The 20,087-nt window shown below is 39.3% G+C and overlaps 1 protein-coding gene across 2 annotated transcripts in view; it reads left to right on the forward strand.

Annotated features, from left to right (window-relative positions):
• The first annotated feature begins 2,320 nt into the window (after nt 1–2,320).
• Nucleotides 2,321–20,087, forward strand: part of LOC147650659 (uncharacterized) — a 65,244-nt gene continuing 47,477 nt past the window's right edge. For both annotated transcript variants that reach the window (XR_015276017.1, XM_086849768.1), the window contains exon 1: nt 2,321–2,505. Coding sequence is in view for 1 of the 2 variants with exons in the window: in XM_086849768.1 (XP_086705894.1) it covers nt 2,444–2,505 (62 nt within the window). In the remaining variant the exon portion in view is untranslated. The remainder of the gene's footprint in view (nt 2,506–20,087) is intronic.

Raw genomic sequence — 20,087 nt, forward strand, 5'->3', positions numbered from 1 at the left:
TCTCTCTCCTTTTAAAAGGCTGGTTTATGCTCTGGCATTTTAGCACCCTCACTTGTTACAGCAGAATTTTTGTTGTAGGGTTTCAAAGATGATCAGATGGGAGCCAGACCAGCCTCTCCCCTCCTGCCAGTGGAAGGTCAATCCTCAAAGCAGCCCAGGCTTTGTTGTTGTTTAAACCTTGACAACACTGCTGGCATTGTCAGAAATAAGTGAAGGTTATATACAGGGAATACCTGACCACTTGGAACTGGATTGGGATCTCCTGTTCAGAACAGATTATTGATGAAGTTTAAAAATATGCTTTATAATGTAAGAAGTTTCTTCTGAATTTTGTAAGAGTAAACATAGAGACATTATAAAATTTCTTTTCCCTGATGGAGTTGATGGCTTTAAGCCATTTTGATGAGTAGGCACCAGTGTTGTAGTAGAGTGAAATGTGTACTCGCAAATATTATCTGAGAACACTCTTAAAATATCTCCAAGGATTTTATATACTAGGTAGAATACACTATCATATCAAAACAATTCCTGTGTTTCATAATTTAAATCAGAGCTGGAAGAACAATGCTGGGGTGATCAATTTCTTTTCAGGGATAGTGACTGAAAGAATAGTTGACATTTCATAGGTTTTTTAGTGCCTAAAATAGTGTGTTTTCAATCTCTGAAGGCTTATTTTTCTTTCTAAAGATGGCGTGGGGCCTGGGGGACCCACTTAAAGTTTCTTGCCATACTTGGCCAAGAAACACAAAGTGTTGGTGAAGTATAAACACAGAGCCCTTTTTCTTTGACCCATTCTGCAGTGTGATGGGATAGTGTTGTTAGTTTATGTGAGAGAAAATAGCATAGGCTTTCTGAAAAAAAAAAAAAAAGTGGAATTGGATTAAGGCCTTTGTGCAAGCCTCAATGCTGAGGGGAATTAGCAATAGTTGTAGGCACTTAAAGGAGCTCTCATGCTGAAGCTTATCCCAGATTTTACACAATAAACATTTGAATATCAACAGTGTTTTGCAACTTGCAGCACTAATGTATAAACTTCTTCCTTTTGAAACTCCCAAATCCCTCCAAACGTTCGCAATACCCTCTACATAAACATGTAGGGCCTATAGTGGAAAACACACAGTCAGGGATGTAAGTCTGATTTTTTTATTTCTTTCTTTTTCATTCCTGGAATCTAAAATGAGATCTAGTACCATTAGCTGGTTTAAGCACTTCAGAAGTTCTGTATTTTAACCAACTTTTTCCCCTCCAGCCTTAGTTTCCATTTAAAAGACAAAGATGTCAATGAGACATGAGCTTGACTTGGGTATCCTAATATTACATATTTCATGCTACAATAAAAAGGCACTACAAAACCTTTGAAGTGATTCATTAAAATACTGATCTATCCCTCTTATCAGTATGTTCATAGCATTTTTTTTTTAGCTCAGCTAACGAGCTTAAACCACACTACAACACGAAAATGTGGGCCAAGGATTCAAGTCCCTTCCTTTGCACTCATCTGCAGGTGAGCAGGACTCAGAACACAAGGAGGAAAAGCTGGACTTCTTGCTGCTGGAACTCCCCTAACATCCTTGGAGCTGCTGTCATTGGCTTAAAGTCAAGCTTGGCAGTTTATGACAGACTGAGAGCTTATAACATTAGGTGTATAAATCCACGGTGACTAGAGCTGGGGAAAAGGTCTATCTTTTCAGATAGTGATCAGCCAGATTTGCAGTTGACATGGCATCCCTACTGGCTTTTCTAGATGCCACTTAATTTTGGTATCCTGTGTAAAGGATGACAGCTGATTCAGGAACAAATTACTTCCATGCTCTTGGTGTGAGCTCAAAGTAAATCTTCTCAATACAGTATTTAATTATAAAAGATTCCCCCACCAATTCCCTTTTTAACTCCAGTTAGGTAGGTATGCATGTAATCAATTTTACATCTTTTTATCTGTAGCTGTCCACTAAAAGATGGAACAAAGAAATAAGCCCATGGTGAAATAGCAGGGTGGGAAAAACTTGGAGATCATTTTTTGTTACAGTGTTTGTTTTGTGCTTGAAAGGACTGCGATAAGAAACTCATTGCATTAAGAAAAAATGAAGACATTACTGCCCTGTCCAGCTCTGAAGCATGTTGAAGCAGTTTGCCTATTGAATTTGATACAATGATGTATAGATGAATAAAGTTATCTCTAGTATTGAATGGGACGGTGTCAGTGGGAGGGTAAAAAGGGAGGAACTTGGAATCTGAAAAGAATACTTTTCCCCCCCTCTTTTTAAGAACTTGAAGGTCAGGGTCCAGCTGCCGTAAAAGGCTAGAGGACAAACAAAATGCTGCACAGGCCCAAATAAAGACAACTATAGACACATAGCAGAGGTTTCCTGCTTCAAGTAGCTATTATATTAACCTACACTTTAGGCAAAGAGCATTTTAGGTTTCACACTGATGAAAACATAGGATGAGCAGAAACATCAATAAAAATTGCACCTTTAACGAAACAGATGAAACAGGCCAGCAAAGGTAGGAAACAATTTTTTAAAAGAGGAAATTATATTGATTCTAGTTTTCTTGAAACTAATTATTTTGATTGAGATAAGGCAGTAAACTTGCTTTTCTCTTCTTTACATCCAGCCAGGAACAATTCTAACAGATCTGTTGCCTAGCTCCTTGCAAGGCCTGTATCATAAACAGCAAGAAATACAGAGTCTTGAAATCTGAGGTAGTATATGAAAAATATATACTTGAACTCATTGTTCATTCATCCATGTTTATAAGCTGTTAATATTCTGATAAGCTGGCTTTCACATTGTGGTCTGAGAAATAAGTGTAAGAATCTTCAGTGAAGTATCAGAAGGGTTAATATCCCTGATGAGAGGGGAAAACTGCATTAAAACATCAAGTTGAGCTGCATTTTGTCATTCATGCTCAGTGCTGCTTATTGTTGTCTTGTAATTACTCTAAATTTAAATGTCTCCCCATAAGATGAAAGAATGGCTAGTATTTTTTTTTCTTTTTAAGAATAAAAACTGTGCTGTTCAGCAGGAGGGGAGGAGGGGGCTGTATAGCTTTGACTGAGTTTGCTTGTCTTTTTTTAAAACAAAAAACCAGTGGAGTTAAAATAGCCTCATGATATCAGGTTTTTAATACACATAGGAATAAATTTAGTAGCTTCAGATGACCATTATAAAAACCAACCTAATCCACTGAATTACTGTTTTTTCAACAATGGTTGGTTTTAATTGTTTAGGGGGGTTTGCTGCTTATATTTTATATCAGAAGTATAAACATAAAATATGACATAAAATTCTAAACAATTGTTCAAATTAATTTAACTTATTGATTTAGCATATACATTTTGCAACAAAGAGATCTACTGATGCCACATAATCAAATAAGCTCTTTCCAAGTTAACTTCTAGACTAGGTATTTAATCACATAAGTTGGCAGAAAGGCAAAGGCAGAAACTCAAAAAAATCTTCTGTTAAGAAAAAAAATTTTCACCTTCTGACAAAGATGTTTTAAGAAATAAAAGCTGGAAATGAAGGTTGAAGTATAGCATGAAAAGAAAAAAAGATGCAACAGTTAAGCCTTAAAACCACTGTTTCCAGGCTAATGTGTGTTGTAGATCATTAGCCGAATGCATTGTCTAATGGGCATAAATGAGAGCCTTCGTTTTGAAGTTCCTCTTTCATCTGCAGTCAAACTTTGAGTTTGATCCAATCTATAAAGATAAATCTAGGGATTAATCTGGAGGTTTAAATGGTTTAGCCAAAGGTTGGTCCAGCTTTATAATAATGACAGCTGATTTGTGTTACTTTCCACTGAGATTTCTCTTTTTTTTTTTTTTTTTTTTGGATGACCCCCCTACATATTGCATCTTGCAATTAGGCTGTTGACAACTCTATTATGCTGACAGCAGAGGTAGAGCTACGTGGGGAATTATCCAGCATGTTGTGCTGTAAATGTTACTCACAGATGTCTTAAGAGACCGCAGCTTGTCCCATGTGTTCCTATCTCTGCTGCAGCACATCTCGAGCTGCAGTTGTTCCAGTCGGAATTGGTGGCATGCTGAGCCTAATGCAACTCTTACCAACAACTTTCCCAGATTAGGAGCCTGTCAGGATGATGTCAATGGAGGTTTAAGAAGCGCTTTCTGAAGTTGTTCTGAGTTAATAATTAATGGGTTGATTATTTTACTCCCTTTGATAGTTCTTTTTATATTTGGATGCAGCTGGCTGGAAATAACCACAAAGGGAAACTGATTTTATTTGCCATTAATTTTGACTTTACTTAGCAAATTATCCTGTGTCCCACCATCACATCTTTGCTAATCTGGCTGTGCTATAATGTGAAGATGAAATCTTTGATTAACAAAACAGATTAATCAGTTTCTAGAGTGTTTTGGGGTAAGATGCATGTACACACATCTCCTCCCAAGTAGTTTTCCAGTACATGCTTAGAGATGTGTTAAGTGCTGAAAGCTGTCGAGCAATCAGAATGTTTTTGATGTAGGCTGCATCTTCCTCTTGTAGAAATAAGTGTTTTGCCAACTAAAGAAGAAACGTTTTGTGTGCACAAGGTGAAGATTTGGCAGTGAATACTGGAAAATAAAAGTTTAGGGCTCAAACCTTGTATATTTTACACTCAAAAACTCAGCTTTACAAGTGAAACTAATCCAAGTTAATTTCCAATTTTACTTTTTGCTATGATAATTCCCACAGACGCTAAATACTTCCTAGATATATGCCAAGACTATGCCCTACCTTAAATAATTGCTATTTTACATTGATTTATTTTCCAATACTTGAAATATGTGCATATGTATCCTACCTACGCATTCCAACTCTGGCACAAGAGCAAATTCACACATATATGACCTTACTTTCCTTACAAGGAAAAATGCTGGAAGATTCAGCCCTTTATGAGATCTCTGTACTGCCACAAAAATATAGTTAATTTACTTTGCAAAATACTTTTGTCAGACTGACCCAGTCTATTAAAATTACTCCATAAATGAAATCAGGGAAACTGAACCAGAAGGAGGGGAAAAAAAAGCCTTCTGAGTATTCAGGGCTTTTGTCACTGCTTGAATATTTCCATCTACAAATTATAAGTAATAGATTACATTTATATCCTTAAATTAAAAACAGTATCTTTACAGTTCAGGTAAGAAAAAAATCTAGGCAAAAGATGCAATCAAATACATTTGTGCTATTTTCATATGAGAAAACCAATAGTTAAGCGTATTTTGTAATTACTCACAAATTAAGAATCAAAGCAAAATGTAGTAGTTAACCAAGAGGTCTGTTACTCTCCTGGGTGACCTACCCAGTGTAAATGAAATCCTATAGAGACAGAACACTTTACTGGTCAGATAATGAACAAGCAAGTTTATTGTATTGATTTTTAGAGAACACACATCTCTAAGTGGCATGACTAGACCATACTACCAATTTTCTAGCTATTAGATATTTGCCATTCTGTGAAATAAGTTTGGAGCTCTTAACAAGCACATATTACAAACTTTTGCAGTAAGATCAAGAAATAAAAATAGAAACTGCTGCTGTCTGTAAGGACACTGCAGTAGGGTCCTGTAGATGCAATAAATCTACATTTTGCTGCCTGGTTTGTAATGCAGCTGTGGAAATGGGTAGCACCTGTTAGCAACTCTGAAAAACTTCAACACCAACAGAGATATGACTCCCCCCTACCACCAGTGCACATCTCAAACACATCTGAGTGTTTGAACATATTTGTGAACTATGAAGGACACCCTTAGGAGTTAAGAGAAGCTTGACCATCATGTCACAGTTCTCACTGATCATCTGTAATTGAAAAGAGCTTTTACTGCCTCCCTGCCTTCCCAACCCGTTTAAAAATTGTTTTTAAAAGTTGACAGGCATCAGCAGGGAAGCTAAAGGGACAGTGAGGTCTTTTTTAATACATCCGTACCTGTTTAGACAGATTAAGTCAGGAAAAGATGCTGTTTCGGTCACCCTGAGAATGTGATTATTATTTGAGCTGGATTTGATATTTATCAGTAATGTGCAAGTAGGACAAATTTGCTTAATCTTGGTGAGGGAACTGTAACTTTTTTTAACTTAATAACAAATAAACATATACCTCATCCTGGTTTTATATACATATTTTATCAATAAAACACAAATACATTGAACTGCATTCAAGCATAAGTCATTATCCTCTGCATTCTCTCTCCCTTTTAAAAAAGTACAAAGATAACAGGGTATTGTAAGGATTTTTGTTAATGTGCACTCTATAAAACTATCTGATTGAAACAGTATATTCTCCTGAGAAACATTAAATCTGGTGTTCTGGAATGCACTCCAATTTTAAGATAACTACAGATAACTGATTTTGAAAGGCAGCATTATGAAAGCCGAGCTTATAATATTTCAGTGCCCGCTGCTGGACCTCACAGCAGCAATTTCTCCATGACTTGTTACTACTTTAAAATTGAATTTTTATAATAAGGGAAGACTTTAGTGTTTACTTTAGCATAAGGTTAAATTTTAGCTCAGTGTTGTGTTTTTAAATGTAGAGGAAAAATTCCCGAAGAAATACTTCTGAACAAATAATTCCATCACTTCCAAATTTGCCTGCAGAAAAAGCACGCATTGAGGGTGTCTATACCTGCACTTCAGACTTACCCAATCTAAATAACAAATATTTTCTGCAAATTTTAAGATAATCTATTTTGAAACTGCAAATAAACATTTCAGATAAATGCACAGTGAACAAAGCACATAACTAAATATAGGACTTTTCTAGTGTTATTTCTAAGAGCATAAAATATGCCCAACAGCAAAATATTTTAAATTATTTAAATAAGTAACTCCTTAAAATAGTCATGTCATAGCTATAAAATTACGATCCTCAGTTTCTCATAGAAAATATTTGGTTTCTAATATGGGCAAATATCTTGACAAGTGATTTTATATGGGGATATATAAAATAAGACAAAGGAATATTTCCTGCTGCGTTAGCTCTGTTTCACTGATGTGACTAAATAGATTTTTAGCATTCACCACTTCTTAAAGGTACATATAACCAGGGTGATGACAAGATATCTGTGTCACGGTAAATTGGGAAATAATTATTCTGTTCTTTGATTTATTACATCAGCTGTAAAGTATCTAACTCGAACTGGGCACTGCAACCTATGCACATGTGAATACCTCCCCTGATGTTATTTGTCTCAGTCTATTCAGTTTGAGTTTAATTACTCACGGGCGTAAAGACGAACAAAATTTGGACCTCAACTCACCACTTTCCCCCTAAATCTTTATTAGCCTCTGTCTAAAAGGCTATACCTGGGTAGCAAGGAAAGGAGCAAATTACACAGTTGCTGCAGTGTAATTGTTTTGGATGTTTGGAGCTTGAAATAAAAGCTGTGTTAATAAGTGCACAGCTGAAAGCTTCGCTTTCTATAGCGCCCAGACGCTTGTTTGCATTTGATGAAAATTATTAATACTAACACCAAAATGGTTTGGAAACTATTTATATGGAATACATACCTATCTCTTTGGTTAAAATCAGTGATCCATTAAGGCTTTTCTTGCTTTTTTCCAAGCTGTGAGCATACTGCGTATTTAAGTGTGTGTAAGAGGGAAGGTGGGGGGTAGGTTTAGCTGAATAAAAGATTGCTTGATATCTTGAAGTCCTTTGAAGAGTTTTATAGGCTTATAAAGCCCAGTGTGAATGAATGACATTTTTCCCCCCTTTACTTTTTACATATGGAAGTTTGTTAACCTGCGTTTCAATTAGAGAATAATTATTAATTATACTAATTACAGGTTTAATGAAAACCACATACTTTGCAAAAAAAAAAAAAAGTTAAGCTTAGGGCTGAAATTGTAGCTGCAGAAAGTGATGCTTCAATAAAGGCTGAAGCAACACTTTCATGTGGAGGGTTTTACATAAATGTATACATTTCTTTAACAAACAATAAAGCACTAAAGCAACCTTTTATAAGAAAATTGCACTGAGAACATATATCCAGGAAATTATATCAGGCAATCCTGGGCTTTTTTCACCAAGAGTAATAACTATTTACTTTGTTTTAAAACTAAAACTCCGCTGGATTCATTACAATCCTTACACAAAAAAAAACACAAAACCCAAAGCTGTCTTATTTGCTTATTTAAATATACACACAAAAAAAAAAAATCAACAAGAACAAATTGCAAGTTACCAAGTGCTAGAAATTATAATAATTTATTCTGACAAAAGAAAGCATTGCCTACATTATTTAAGCTCACAATCATACAGTTACACTGAAAAGCCAGAAAACTTAGATCTAATGCTGTAATTTTGTCCTGAGCAACCCCCTTAATTATATTTCTCCTGCCAATCTTTAAAGTCCAAGCTGAAGAATCCTTAAAATGAAACCTTTCTATTTTTGAATGTCAATTTTTTTTTTAATATGTTCTGTCAATTATACTTTCAAATAAACTTTTCAGAATCTTCTTACACTGGATATCACTTCTCCCTGGGAAAAGACACCCTCGATGTTTTAAGAAATGTACATGAATTAGAAGCTAGGTTATTTCTATTTTTTGCAAATATACAAAGTAACAAAACCTGTCACTTACTAGAAATCAGTTAGATTTTAATCTAGTGTCATTTTTAACTAAGGATAGAAAGCATGACTGAAGATCATTGTTTTAAAAGCTAAAACTGTCATTACTGCTCATTCATTTTTATATAGTTTACTGAATTTTCAATTGGTTTCAAAACATAAAATATTAAAGATATAAAACCACTGTTGCTATAAAAAAAAATGCCCAATTTTTTTTCTGGTTTTCACACCAGTTTTCCATTGTCTCCTGCATTTAGTTTAGCAAGTGTTCTAAAGCGCTGAAAACTGTTTCCACCACATTATTGCACAGCAACTGAGACATATTTGCATAATGAAAAATAATTATGTAGATAATATCAATAAGTATGATTAAAATCATCTATTTGGGGGGGTTTAAGTGGGAAGATGTAACTAATATTTATAAATTACCATTGTAAAATTAATAATGTTAAACATTTTTTTTAAAGTAGCATGCAAAGCAGACAGAAATTGTTTTATTTTAAACCTCTTTTTATATTATTGTTGTTGCATTTTCCACAATTAACTGGAAACTTAATCCATCAAAAGTACATACAATTAAATCAACTATACAGAGATGAAATTACTTTTCATATTTCTCTTCCCATGCAGAGACAGAATTCCAAAATTAAAGTAAATTAACTAGGTTATTGAAATCAACTTGCAATCCTGATTTTAGACTTAAACAAATATTTTAGCAAATACTTAGACAATTACTGTTTATATGGGAAGCAGAAAACTGCCTGCAGTTTTAGATGAACCCAATTCACTAATATTGACAAGTAAATAACTGGAGCTGGGATCACACTTAATTACTGTAGTCAACAACATTCATTATTGAAGGCAGTATACAGCTTATATTAAAGTATAACACTATATATTTACATATTTGTTATTTTCCCATTTTTCTAATAAGATAAATTAGAAAAGATGAAAAATGTATAGGATGTTTAATATGCTGGTACTAGAAAATGCAAGTATATTAATTCGGCAAACTAAGCTGCAAAAATCCTTTCCAACAAAACAAAAATATTCATTAAGTCCCTGTCCTGCAATCTGACCAAAATCTTTCTAACAGTGAATTCAGCAGGGCTCAGACCAGGATCCACAACAGGCTCGAGAATTTATTTTATTTGATTTGAGCTACTCTCAAATTAAAGAACTACTGCAGCTTGACTTTCCACCACAATTACTTGAATTTTCAGACAGCAGCTTCTTTTTTTTTCCCTTTTATAATCTATTTTAGGATTAATGATAATAATTTCTATTACTGCCTGTGCATCACTGACATTAAACAGCATGAGAAGATGTGCCTGTTCCCAGGGTTAGAGTCCTACTTTTCATTGTACATTAAGGCTCAGTAGGGAGCAATCTCTGGGAGGCTGCCCTTGCACCTTTGGAGTAGTTTTGGGCACACTGTGGCTTCTTTCCCTCTTGTCCTTCTGCAGAAATATTGGTGTCTGGGGAGCTTTCCCCAGATAAACAACATCAGCCTGCACAGAGAGGTCTCTGCTGGCTTTAGCCCAGGGTGCAACTCCCTCCTATTCAACAGCAGCACAGAAATAGTTGCAAATAGCCCAAAAAACCCCACAAAATGTGACAGGTCTGGACAGGCAGCTGGTGCACACATCACACCAGGGCTGTGACATGCAGCAGCTCTCAGGGCAGCAAGGCAGACTGCAATAAAAGCAGACAGCTGAAAAACAGCCAGCAGCAACTTTGGGCATGGACCTGTCAAAAGATTCACTCACTGAGGCTCCTTGGTCCCAGAAATATTGTGACTTCTGTGTTGGGGGGTCTGCAAAACCTCCTGTGCGCATTTGGAAGTGCAGAGGACCCACAAGGTGCCCAATGGCACAGTGGAACAAAGCAATCATGATTTCTTATAAAACGTAACTTTACATGCCAGAGGAAAGAAGAAATGGCCCAGTTCTCCAGAAAACACTGCACACCTCTAATTTCCACTTCAGGCCCTTTAACAACTTTCAAACCCTTTTTGCATTAAGCCTGTTTTATAGCAATTCCCAGAAAATTCAGGCTTTACTTCCAACATAGAAAACACTTCTACATCTTCTAACAATAAAACTTCCCATCCAGTGGATCACTCAGACCTGGGAAAAAAGCTTGAATAGCCCTAAATTCTACTTGCCTGAGCAAGGATCTGCTTTCCACCTTTGCAAAGAGCACTGCAAAGGGAACAACGATACAGGGGCACTGCTCAGAGCACACCAAAAGCAAAGCAACCATGGCCCCACTGGCTGCTCTCAGGTTCGGGAGGCAGATTTTCCTTTGCAGTTGCCTTATATGAATAATGTGGATTTTACCACACAAGGGGAGCTGACAGTGATCAATATATCTGAATTATGGTATTAATAACACAACAATTCACAATCACTGTGACTGGAGAAGAAACGCAACAGAAGCAAGTCACACCAAGGCTTACTCAAGCCCTGCGCTTCTCTGTTTTCAGGAATAACTCCTGAAATCAATGGGAATTTGCTCCAGTAAGGATGATAACCCTGAAGTTAAAATATCCATTTATACTACAGACCATTTCAAGGACTAGATCTGATTATTCTTCCTCAGCAATGGGGAAAGCTATGCTCTCACATTTCAAAATCAGGGGTGGGCTGAGAGGGCTGCCAAGTCTCCTCCAGCATCATGGCACCTCATTGTTAATAGTCTTCAGAAGCCCCTTATTTCCATTTACATGAGTTCATTAGGATTACACAGGTGACTGATGTTCTATGCTAAGTGTCTCCGTGATTGCACAAAGTGCCATATTAACAAAAATCAAAATAAAAATGGTTTGTCAAACACCACACAAAATGCTGCCGAGCGCTTCACGGGCAACTGTTTTAGCCTCCATATGCCTGCACACTATGAGTCAATCTTTAATTACATGATCATATAGAAAACTCCAGCATCAGTGGCAGGGGCTCTGCAACATTACAAGCAACAAAACCCAAGGGAAGGAGCACACGGGGCTGCTGCTTCCCACTGCTTCCACACCACTAACGCTGCACCAGCACCTCCCTGGTCTCAGCTCTGGTTGTTCTCAAGTTTCCCCTGGAAGAGAGGGTTTGTTTTGAGACTTCAGAATGCAAAAACAGCTAAAAATTTATCTTTTTTAAGATAAAAAAAAAGACATCACCAAAGCCCAGCTACCTTTGAATTTTGAGTCAGGCCCATCCTGAACATTTTCTACCTGGATTAGTGCTGTTCTCCTTTCCCCTATTCTCTCATCCACATGAGGTATATGAAGTCTGCCTCTATAAACAGTGTCCACTTGAAGTTTCTTCTACAAACCTCATAATTTTCTAAAATCCAGAGGCAAAATACTAAAGTAAAATGGTAATAGCAGCAGAAACCAGAAATATAAAGCGTAGATGAAAAATGTGGGATCAGGTACCTGTCAGGGACACTTTTCTCCTGCATTTCACAGCCCTGACAAGCAGCGTGTGCCAAGACAGTCCCAGGGTGGAGCCAGGACCCCCAATCCCAGGAACAGAGCAGCTCCAGGGGGACCAAGAGGGTCCCAGCAGGCAGCCTGTGACTACAACACCCCAAAAATCTCCATGTCAGGGCTACAGGCCCTTTCCCTTCCCTCCTGTGACCCTTCAGGCCTGAAGCCTGCTGCCCTTTCCCCAAGGCAATGATCAATGTGCCCTAGGTCACCAATTTCGCCAGGAAAACAGATCAGAGAAGTTAAAGCAGTCTACACTCCATACACTTTATTTAGCATTGGATACACACAGAGCCAGGCAAAATACTGATTAAACTGATTCATCCCTGATCCTAACACAGAAGTCTAAATGCACCTTTACTGCTGGAAGCAGTCCTACCTACTTCACCAAAATTTTTTAAAAAATCAGACAAATTAGGTCATATCAAGCTTTAAACTTTGCCATTTTTTTCCCTCACATAACTTGCTGATTGATTCCCGAGTTGGGCTCTTTGAGAATTTTGCACGCTAGGCACTTGTGTGGCAAGCAGAGTGTCAGTGAGCCTCAGGTGGATTTCTGGACAAGGGAATAATATAATAACTGGAGTCTGCTCGGTGCCCTCTCCATGCACAATAGCCCTGAGTGGCGGTGCATGGTAAGCGGATGAAGCAGGAAGACGTGCATGATCTGATGAGCTTGGCTAAGCTGGGGGAGTCTCCTCTACTCTGCTAAATTAAAAACCTCCCTGCAATTTCAGTCCTAATCACCCCCTCTGATGCTGTAATTGATGATGGTCAGTTAACTCCTTCACTCCCGAGGCCGTTTATCAGAAGCTAGAGAACTGTGCACCAGCCAGCGCTTCGTGACTTAAATCGGTTCAATTTAATGGGGGTTTCTGGAAATGTTAGGGATTTGTAAGTGATATGAAGAATATGGGAAGTTGCAGCATAAATATTTCATGGCAGGCCTTTGGATACTTCAGATCCATAATGCCCCACTCCCAAGTGGTACAAGCTGTCTTTAAGCCTGGTTTGTGGCACTGAGACATACATTGGCTTCTCTGCCACTCTCCTCCCTGTGGCTGGCACAGGCAAGGAGCCAGCAGCATTATTACACCCTTGCACCTCCCAGCTGGCAAAATAGCCCTTTGCAGCCTTTACCAGTTGGTGCAAGCTGCTCTAACTTGTGTTGAGAAACCAAACCAGAAAAGAAAGTCCTATTTGCATTTTCAGCCTGATTCCAGACACAGCCCCTGTATGCTCCACACACAGGCTTACTGTTGGCTCCTACACAAGATGCTCCAAACTTAATAACGAAGGTGTGACTGGAGCTGCTAAAATGATGCTGGAGATAAATAATATCTTTCTATTCCACCTCCTATTTATGAAAGTTTTTAGGGAATTGTCTGTACAGTGTATTGTTCTCTTGCAGAGTTCTTTTAAGTCTGTTTCATGCCAAGAAGGGGGAAAAAATCTATAAGATGTGATATATGTTTATACTCCGCTGAATAAGAGGCTTTGCAGCATTGGGAAATCTATAGCATGAATTATTCTAACTGATTTATAATAGACAGGGATGCCTTAAGGACTCTATTCTGACTATTGTGCTTTCGTGACAGGGTTGATGTACTACCTGCACCGTTTTCTGTAACTAGAGCATCCAATGCAAATGCCCAGATACCTGCTTTAGAATTACTGCCCATTACTGCACTTTAGAAAAGGCCAGGAAGCTTGCCCTTGTTATATTTTTAAGGTTATAATTTTTAAGGTTGTGTCTCGAAAGACTCAAATCTCAATACAACTGATATTTAATATAGTTCCAAGATCAACAGCCAGTCATCGACCCTAGATTTTTAAACCTCTCCTTCTGTATTAAAAGGCCAGCAACTGCTGGAGTCTTATTTTATTTCTGTTGTGTTGATTTGCTTTCTTTTGTGTGTGGGGAATAGGCTTCAGAGTCTGGATAGTGTAACCTTGCTTAGTTTGCAAACCCCAGCACTGCAATTCTGTGATTAGGAAACCCAGTGGCTCAGGAAACACCTGGGTATCAAGATTTGAGCCAGCTCCAAGGAGGCCAAGGCAGAAACCCCTCTTTGTGGCCCAAGCAACAGCAGTTCAAAGCTGCCCCCAGAAGATTTCAAGCCTACTTTATCCAGTGATTAACATTTGACTGGTGGTTGATGGGAAGAAAATGGGGTGAACTTGATAGACCTTTCCACCCAAGGCATTCCTTGTTACCTGCCTGCAGAGGAGGACTTTATTTTCTAGATACTTTGACAGATCAAAGCATTGATTCTGGACATCCATTCCTACTCAGACCACTGACTTATCTTGTGAAGAGTGCAGTATTCTCATAACACTTCATCAGTGACCAACATCAAAAAGAAAAAACTACTTCTCACTTTTCTGGATGCATGAGGACAGAGTCCTGGCTGGTTTCCAGCAGCCTTTGGTCAAGCCTAACATTAAAGCAACTGATGACATAGCAAGAGGCAAGAAAATAGTTTTATTAAGAGTCCCTCTTGTTGCTGTTACATTTTAAAGAAATAATTTCTCAGGCCCCCAAAGTAACCACATCATCCCTCTTCCAGAGAGAGATGCTGCCTGCACTGTAACATTTGACTTATGCAGCACAATCCCAAAGTTCATATTAAACAAGGATACAGCAATTCAGTCTCTAACACACAACAGAACAACTGTCCCTGAAATTCTTCCAGCACAATCAGGATCCACATGGCACTGAAAGGTGGAGTGTCTGCCAGCCAGTAAATGAATTTGATTAGGCACTGGAATGCTGGTCTCATACGGCTGGAACTGTTGAGTGTAGGTGTGTGTGCATGTTCACTCTCAACACATTAGCAGAACTCAGCCCAAATGCAAGAGAATCCATTGATTTCTCCTGCAGCAATTAAGCCAAACAGACCACCCTGACCATGCCAATAGGACATCCACTGGACTTGACTTGTGGGGAAACTACTGTAAGGTTGAATGGGAACACACAGAATTTCCTGCAGGAAAATACTGGCATTCCAATTTCTGTATGACCTGGATACATGAGTATGTGACTCCTGTACAACTTAAATATTTTCTTCACTTAGAAGCCATTAAAGGCAGCAGAGAATTGAACCCGGTAATGAAAAAAAATAAAGAATATCTAAGAAAAACATCTGAAGATTAGGCTGTCTCTTTTAAAGGGCAGATTTGATAGTTTTGCTCAGAGAAAAAGCATGAAAGGAAATGTGCCAAAGACACTGAGGAAACTATTCCATTTACTGGGTCAGATACCTACATGCAGCTGTGCTTCCATATCCAAATGACATGCAAACTACTATGACTCCATGAAATGTGAAAGGTAATTTAGTCACTTCTTTTAATATGTGCATTTATATACTGACAAGCTCTCTTTTTGGGCACTGAAAGCAATACAGCAAACACCAGAATTGTTTCCTTCTGCGGCTTGGGGCAAGGGAGGCAGGGGCCACAAGCCAAATTAATTGGCCAGTGGGGATTTCCCTTAGAGAAGCAAGCAGTCTTAGGGAACACAGGGCTTCCTTCCCACCTTCCTCCATTCCCCTTTAGCAGCCTGTGACAGGAATGGGTCCTTAGGCAGGACACACAGGCCATATGGATACAGCACTTTGTGTTACAGCTCCCAAGGGCCAACACGTGTCCTAAAAGGACACCTGGAAGCCACCATAATCTGGTGGAGCCCATCATCACACACCTGAGGCTTTCCCCCAAGAGTTTTACCAGATGGAGAGACCATCTTTAAATCTTTAAGATGTTATCTTTGACCTCATTCCCAAGCAGAACTTGGGGAGAACACAAAACGAGGGACTCCATCTATTCTGCTGGCCTTTGCTGGCCTTCTATTCCCACTTTCTCATTTTAAGAGTTTCATTGTAAATGAGTAAAGCATTAGAACATTAGCTTATATTGTACTGCAAAGCCTATTCCAGTAAACCTGTCAAAATTGGCATCATTAATAATAATACTTAGCACTTACATACTGCTTTACATTTTCAGAGCACCGTAGACATTAACTTAATTAACAAGTGACAGTCTCACAAGTAGAAGCTCTCCTTGCAGCACCAGCCTGTGTGCCTGAATTTCTCACAAAATCTCAAACTCTGCATTAATCCACTTGTCTTTCATCCTTCTGGAAAGATTATCTTCCTTTTTATTCGCCTACTTTGGATATATACACGCATGCTTTTAAAACCTAAGCTATTAAAAATATTCAGGTGGAAGAACACTGACTTAACACAAGCTAATTAGAAAATCCACATTACCCTACTTTTCAGCCTAAATTACTCAAAAATCAGAGCTCTATAAAGCACATGTCTGAACAAAATAGGGCTCTAAATCGGTGTAAAGTGTACTTAATATTGATTGCTCTGCAATTTCCAAAACTGTTCAGAAACAGAGAGACATCATTAGGTTTTATTTGAATTTTTCCTTCAGGTTTAAAAAGAAAGATGGCAAAAAAATCAATACAGCTACAGAAGTAAAGTAAGTGAAACCCTGTCTCTAGCAATTTGCAGGGCAAATTCACTGGGGAGAACAGTGTTCACTTCTTAGGGCCACATTTCAGAGGTCTGCAGAGCCATTACTGATTTCCAGAGCTGAAGTTTAGGCAGGATCGTGTCACAACTGCCTTGTTTTCTACTTGTTGCCCACCAAGGAAACCCAGCACCCAAAGGACACCATTGGACCAGACAGAAATGCTTTGCCTGCTAATGAGGAGAGGTCCTTACTCACGCTGCCCTTCATCACAAAGCTTCAGTTTACAAAGGCAAAGAGAGTACTTGGTCATCTGCCCCCAAAAAACCTTTTTCTGAGGCACTCATGAACACGATAGGCCACAAGCTGTGTGGGTGGCACTCCCTGGCAGGGTGAGCCCCACAGCTCAGGGTCACAGGGCCACCACAGACACCACCATGGCCACAACAACAGGCCAAACACAACCTAAATACTGGTGCAGGAGGACAAATAAATGTTCAGCTTGAATACACTGAGGATGGTGTCTCTGCCCCACCAGGGCCGCCAACAATGCTGTCTCCAACAGCGGAGTGCCAGCTTTAACACCCCCACCACTGCTCACTAAAGCACTTTGCGCAACCAAAACCGAGTATCTCAAGGGTAGGAGCACCCAGAGGTGCTGCTGGCTTTGGGAAAGCATTCAATACCCCCATCCTGCCCTCCTCAGAGCCCCCAGCCCAGCAACAACCCTGGCATGTTCACCCCCTCGCACAAGCAAGAGGCACAAAAAGGCTCTGGGTTACTCACATGTTTGGTGCATCTCTCCATGGAGGGAACCAGGAGAGGGAACATGGAGGGAACTTCCTTCCTGGCAGGAAGGTCTGCTCTGAACTCCTCACAGCTCCTTATTTTGGAGACTTCTGGGCAAAGTGAGCAGCCCAGCCCCAACAAGCTCCTGCTGCAGCCCCACAGATGTCCACACTCATGGGGGAGCACCACAGCCCCCCCTACAGCAGCCAAACCCTTCTGGAGCTCATCCCACCTCCTTTATGGTAGGCCAGGGTGGGTTCACAGCTAAAAACCCACCCACATGGCAGCTGTAGGAGCAGGAACGGGGTGTTCCCAGTTGGTGTTGGCCCTGCTGGGGGGAGATGCCCACCACACTGCAGCATCTTGATGTGGACACTCCCAGCTCCTGGAATCAAGAGGCCGATGTGTTTATAGTCTAGTTCATGCCCTTGGTGGTTGCTTGAAAGCATTTGTGGCTAAAGCTCTCCAAAAACACAGAGCTACCCAAAATATAAAAAAAAAGAATAAAAAAACCCCACCAAAAAAAGCCACCTGAACTCCAGTGTAGGGTCTTCATTTCCCCATCCCACCAAGTGCCCAGGCTGTGCCCCCATGTCACTGAAAAGCAGCTTCTCCACACAGCACAACTGCTCTGTGGAATTAGCCATGACAGGAACGTTCATTTATAGCAGGATATTGGGAAGTGATGTTGCTTTTCAGCCACCTCTTGTGTGAAAGGTGGCACTGTCCTGTATCTGCTCCCAGTGTGACAGGCAGGAACTCAACAGCACCAAGAAAACTGCTGTGAGCTTTTACCAGTGGTACTTCCCATAGGACAAACTCTCAGCTGGTGGAAACCAGCACTGCTCCACAAAAAGTGATGAAAACAGCAATACAGGCTGTTTCTTCAAACAAATCAGTTGCTTAAGGAGTGTTTTATAATATTGAAATGTCTGCTAAATTATTTGTTCTAGATCCAGACCCTTTTTTAGACAGCTAATGCTGTTGTTGGGCTGCAGTGTATTTATGCATGTATTTGCACACAGGAAAACAAACTTATCAGCTGGGACAAACCACACACCAGTGGACAATAATTCAGAATTTCCTTTCCTCTCATAGCTCAAACACTAGCCATGCTCCTATCAGAGCATTAAATATCTGCTGTAAGCCTCTGTTTAGCAGGAAGATTACATCCCTGAGATTTCACAGTTCAAAAGTTTATACTGTCCTGAGCTATTTATAGACTGCTGACACTGCCTCTTCTTCAGTGCAGATATCCTGGGGAAAAAAATAATAATAATAAGTTCAAATCAGTTTGGAAGAGGTTTTCAAAGAGTTGTTTTCTGATTAACTCTCAGTGCTGCATCAGAAACTTGTCTTTGCTGGCTTGGGGTTTGTAATTAAGTATTATTCTGACCTCCCACTAAACTTGACACTTTGAAAAGAAAGTTAAAATTTAGAACTGGATAATCAATACTAAAATCAACATGTCCTTTGCTTCTAGTTAATCATTTACTCAGAAGGAACAGGCATGTCTTTTGGGAAAGGAAAAACAAATTAAGGAATCCACAGGTTAAAAATTATTTTGCCATAACAGAGTGATCATTAATAGAATGACCACTTCATCCTGTACATCCATGTATTTAGTTTTCACTTCCTACTGTGCATCATTTTCTTGGTTTTTCAGCACATAAATCTCTCAAACTCTCTCTTTATGCAGGACTACTTTCAAAACCCAGAATAGATATTTTTATGTCATCTCCATATATCCAGTTCTAGAGAGTTAGGACTCAGGCCTGGGTCTGATCCCATTTACAGAGATCAAAATCAGAACTCATTCCACTGGAGTGAGCAGCGTGGCACTGCTGAAAACCTGCCCTGCTTCTTACTTTTGGCAGTTTTTTGTGTGATGCTTTTAGCACATCTCTGAGCCAACTGATTTGAATGTGTTCTTTAATTAGACCACTGTTTTAAAAATCACTGGCACTCCTGCTTGTGTGATCTCTGCCCTGCCAGTGCTCTCAGGTCAATGTCCTTCACACACAGCCTCCACCCAGCCTGACCTTGATCAGGATCTGGGGCTGGCAGTATCACACTGATTTGCCTTTTCATTCCTCAGTGCAAAAGATCCGATTCCTATTTTATGGTTGTACTGAAAAGGGAAGAGGTAGAGAGAGGGAAAAGCTTTAGAACCAATGAAATGCTTCCAGGGATGGCGATCCCACCACTTCCCTGGGCAGCTTATTCCAGTGCTTAACAACTCTTTCAGGGAAGAAATTTTTCAAATATCCAACCTAAACCTCCCCTGGTGCAACTTGAGACCATTTCCTCTTGTCCTGTCAGTTCTTCCTTCGGAGATGAGACCAACTCCCACCTGGCTACACCTTCCTGTCAGGATTATTGTGTGATTTCTTCTGTGCAAACCTCAAAGCATTTCTCAATATCAATACTTGCTCTAGTTACATGCAACCATCTTTCAACTTCCAGAAATATATTCAGGAGTGATATTAAATATTTCATAAAACTGTAGCAAAAAGCTGTTTGTAGACTTTGGGTGACCTGCTGCTTATTCTGCGATGAGAGGAAGTGCTTCAAGGGTGTATTAATTTCAAATAATTTTAAAGAAGTCTTGTGTTTGTTGGAGATCTGCTTTGCCTAGCTGAAAATCAAGGCCAGGATGCCTCAGTCATTATACTGTAACATGAATTCACCATCCTCCCTGCATACAACACACAGAGCATGATTCAAGGTTAAACGTAGAATATCAAA

The sequence above is a fragment of the Cyanistes caeruleus genome, chromosome 13 (assembly GCF_971803275.1).
Source record: "Cyanistes caeruleus chromosome 13, bCyaCae1.hap1.1, whole genome shotgun sequence".
Lineage (NCBI taxonomy): Eukaryota > Metazoa > Chordata > Aves > Passeriformes > Paridae > Cyanistes > Cyanistes caeruleus.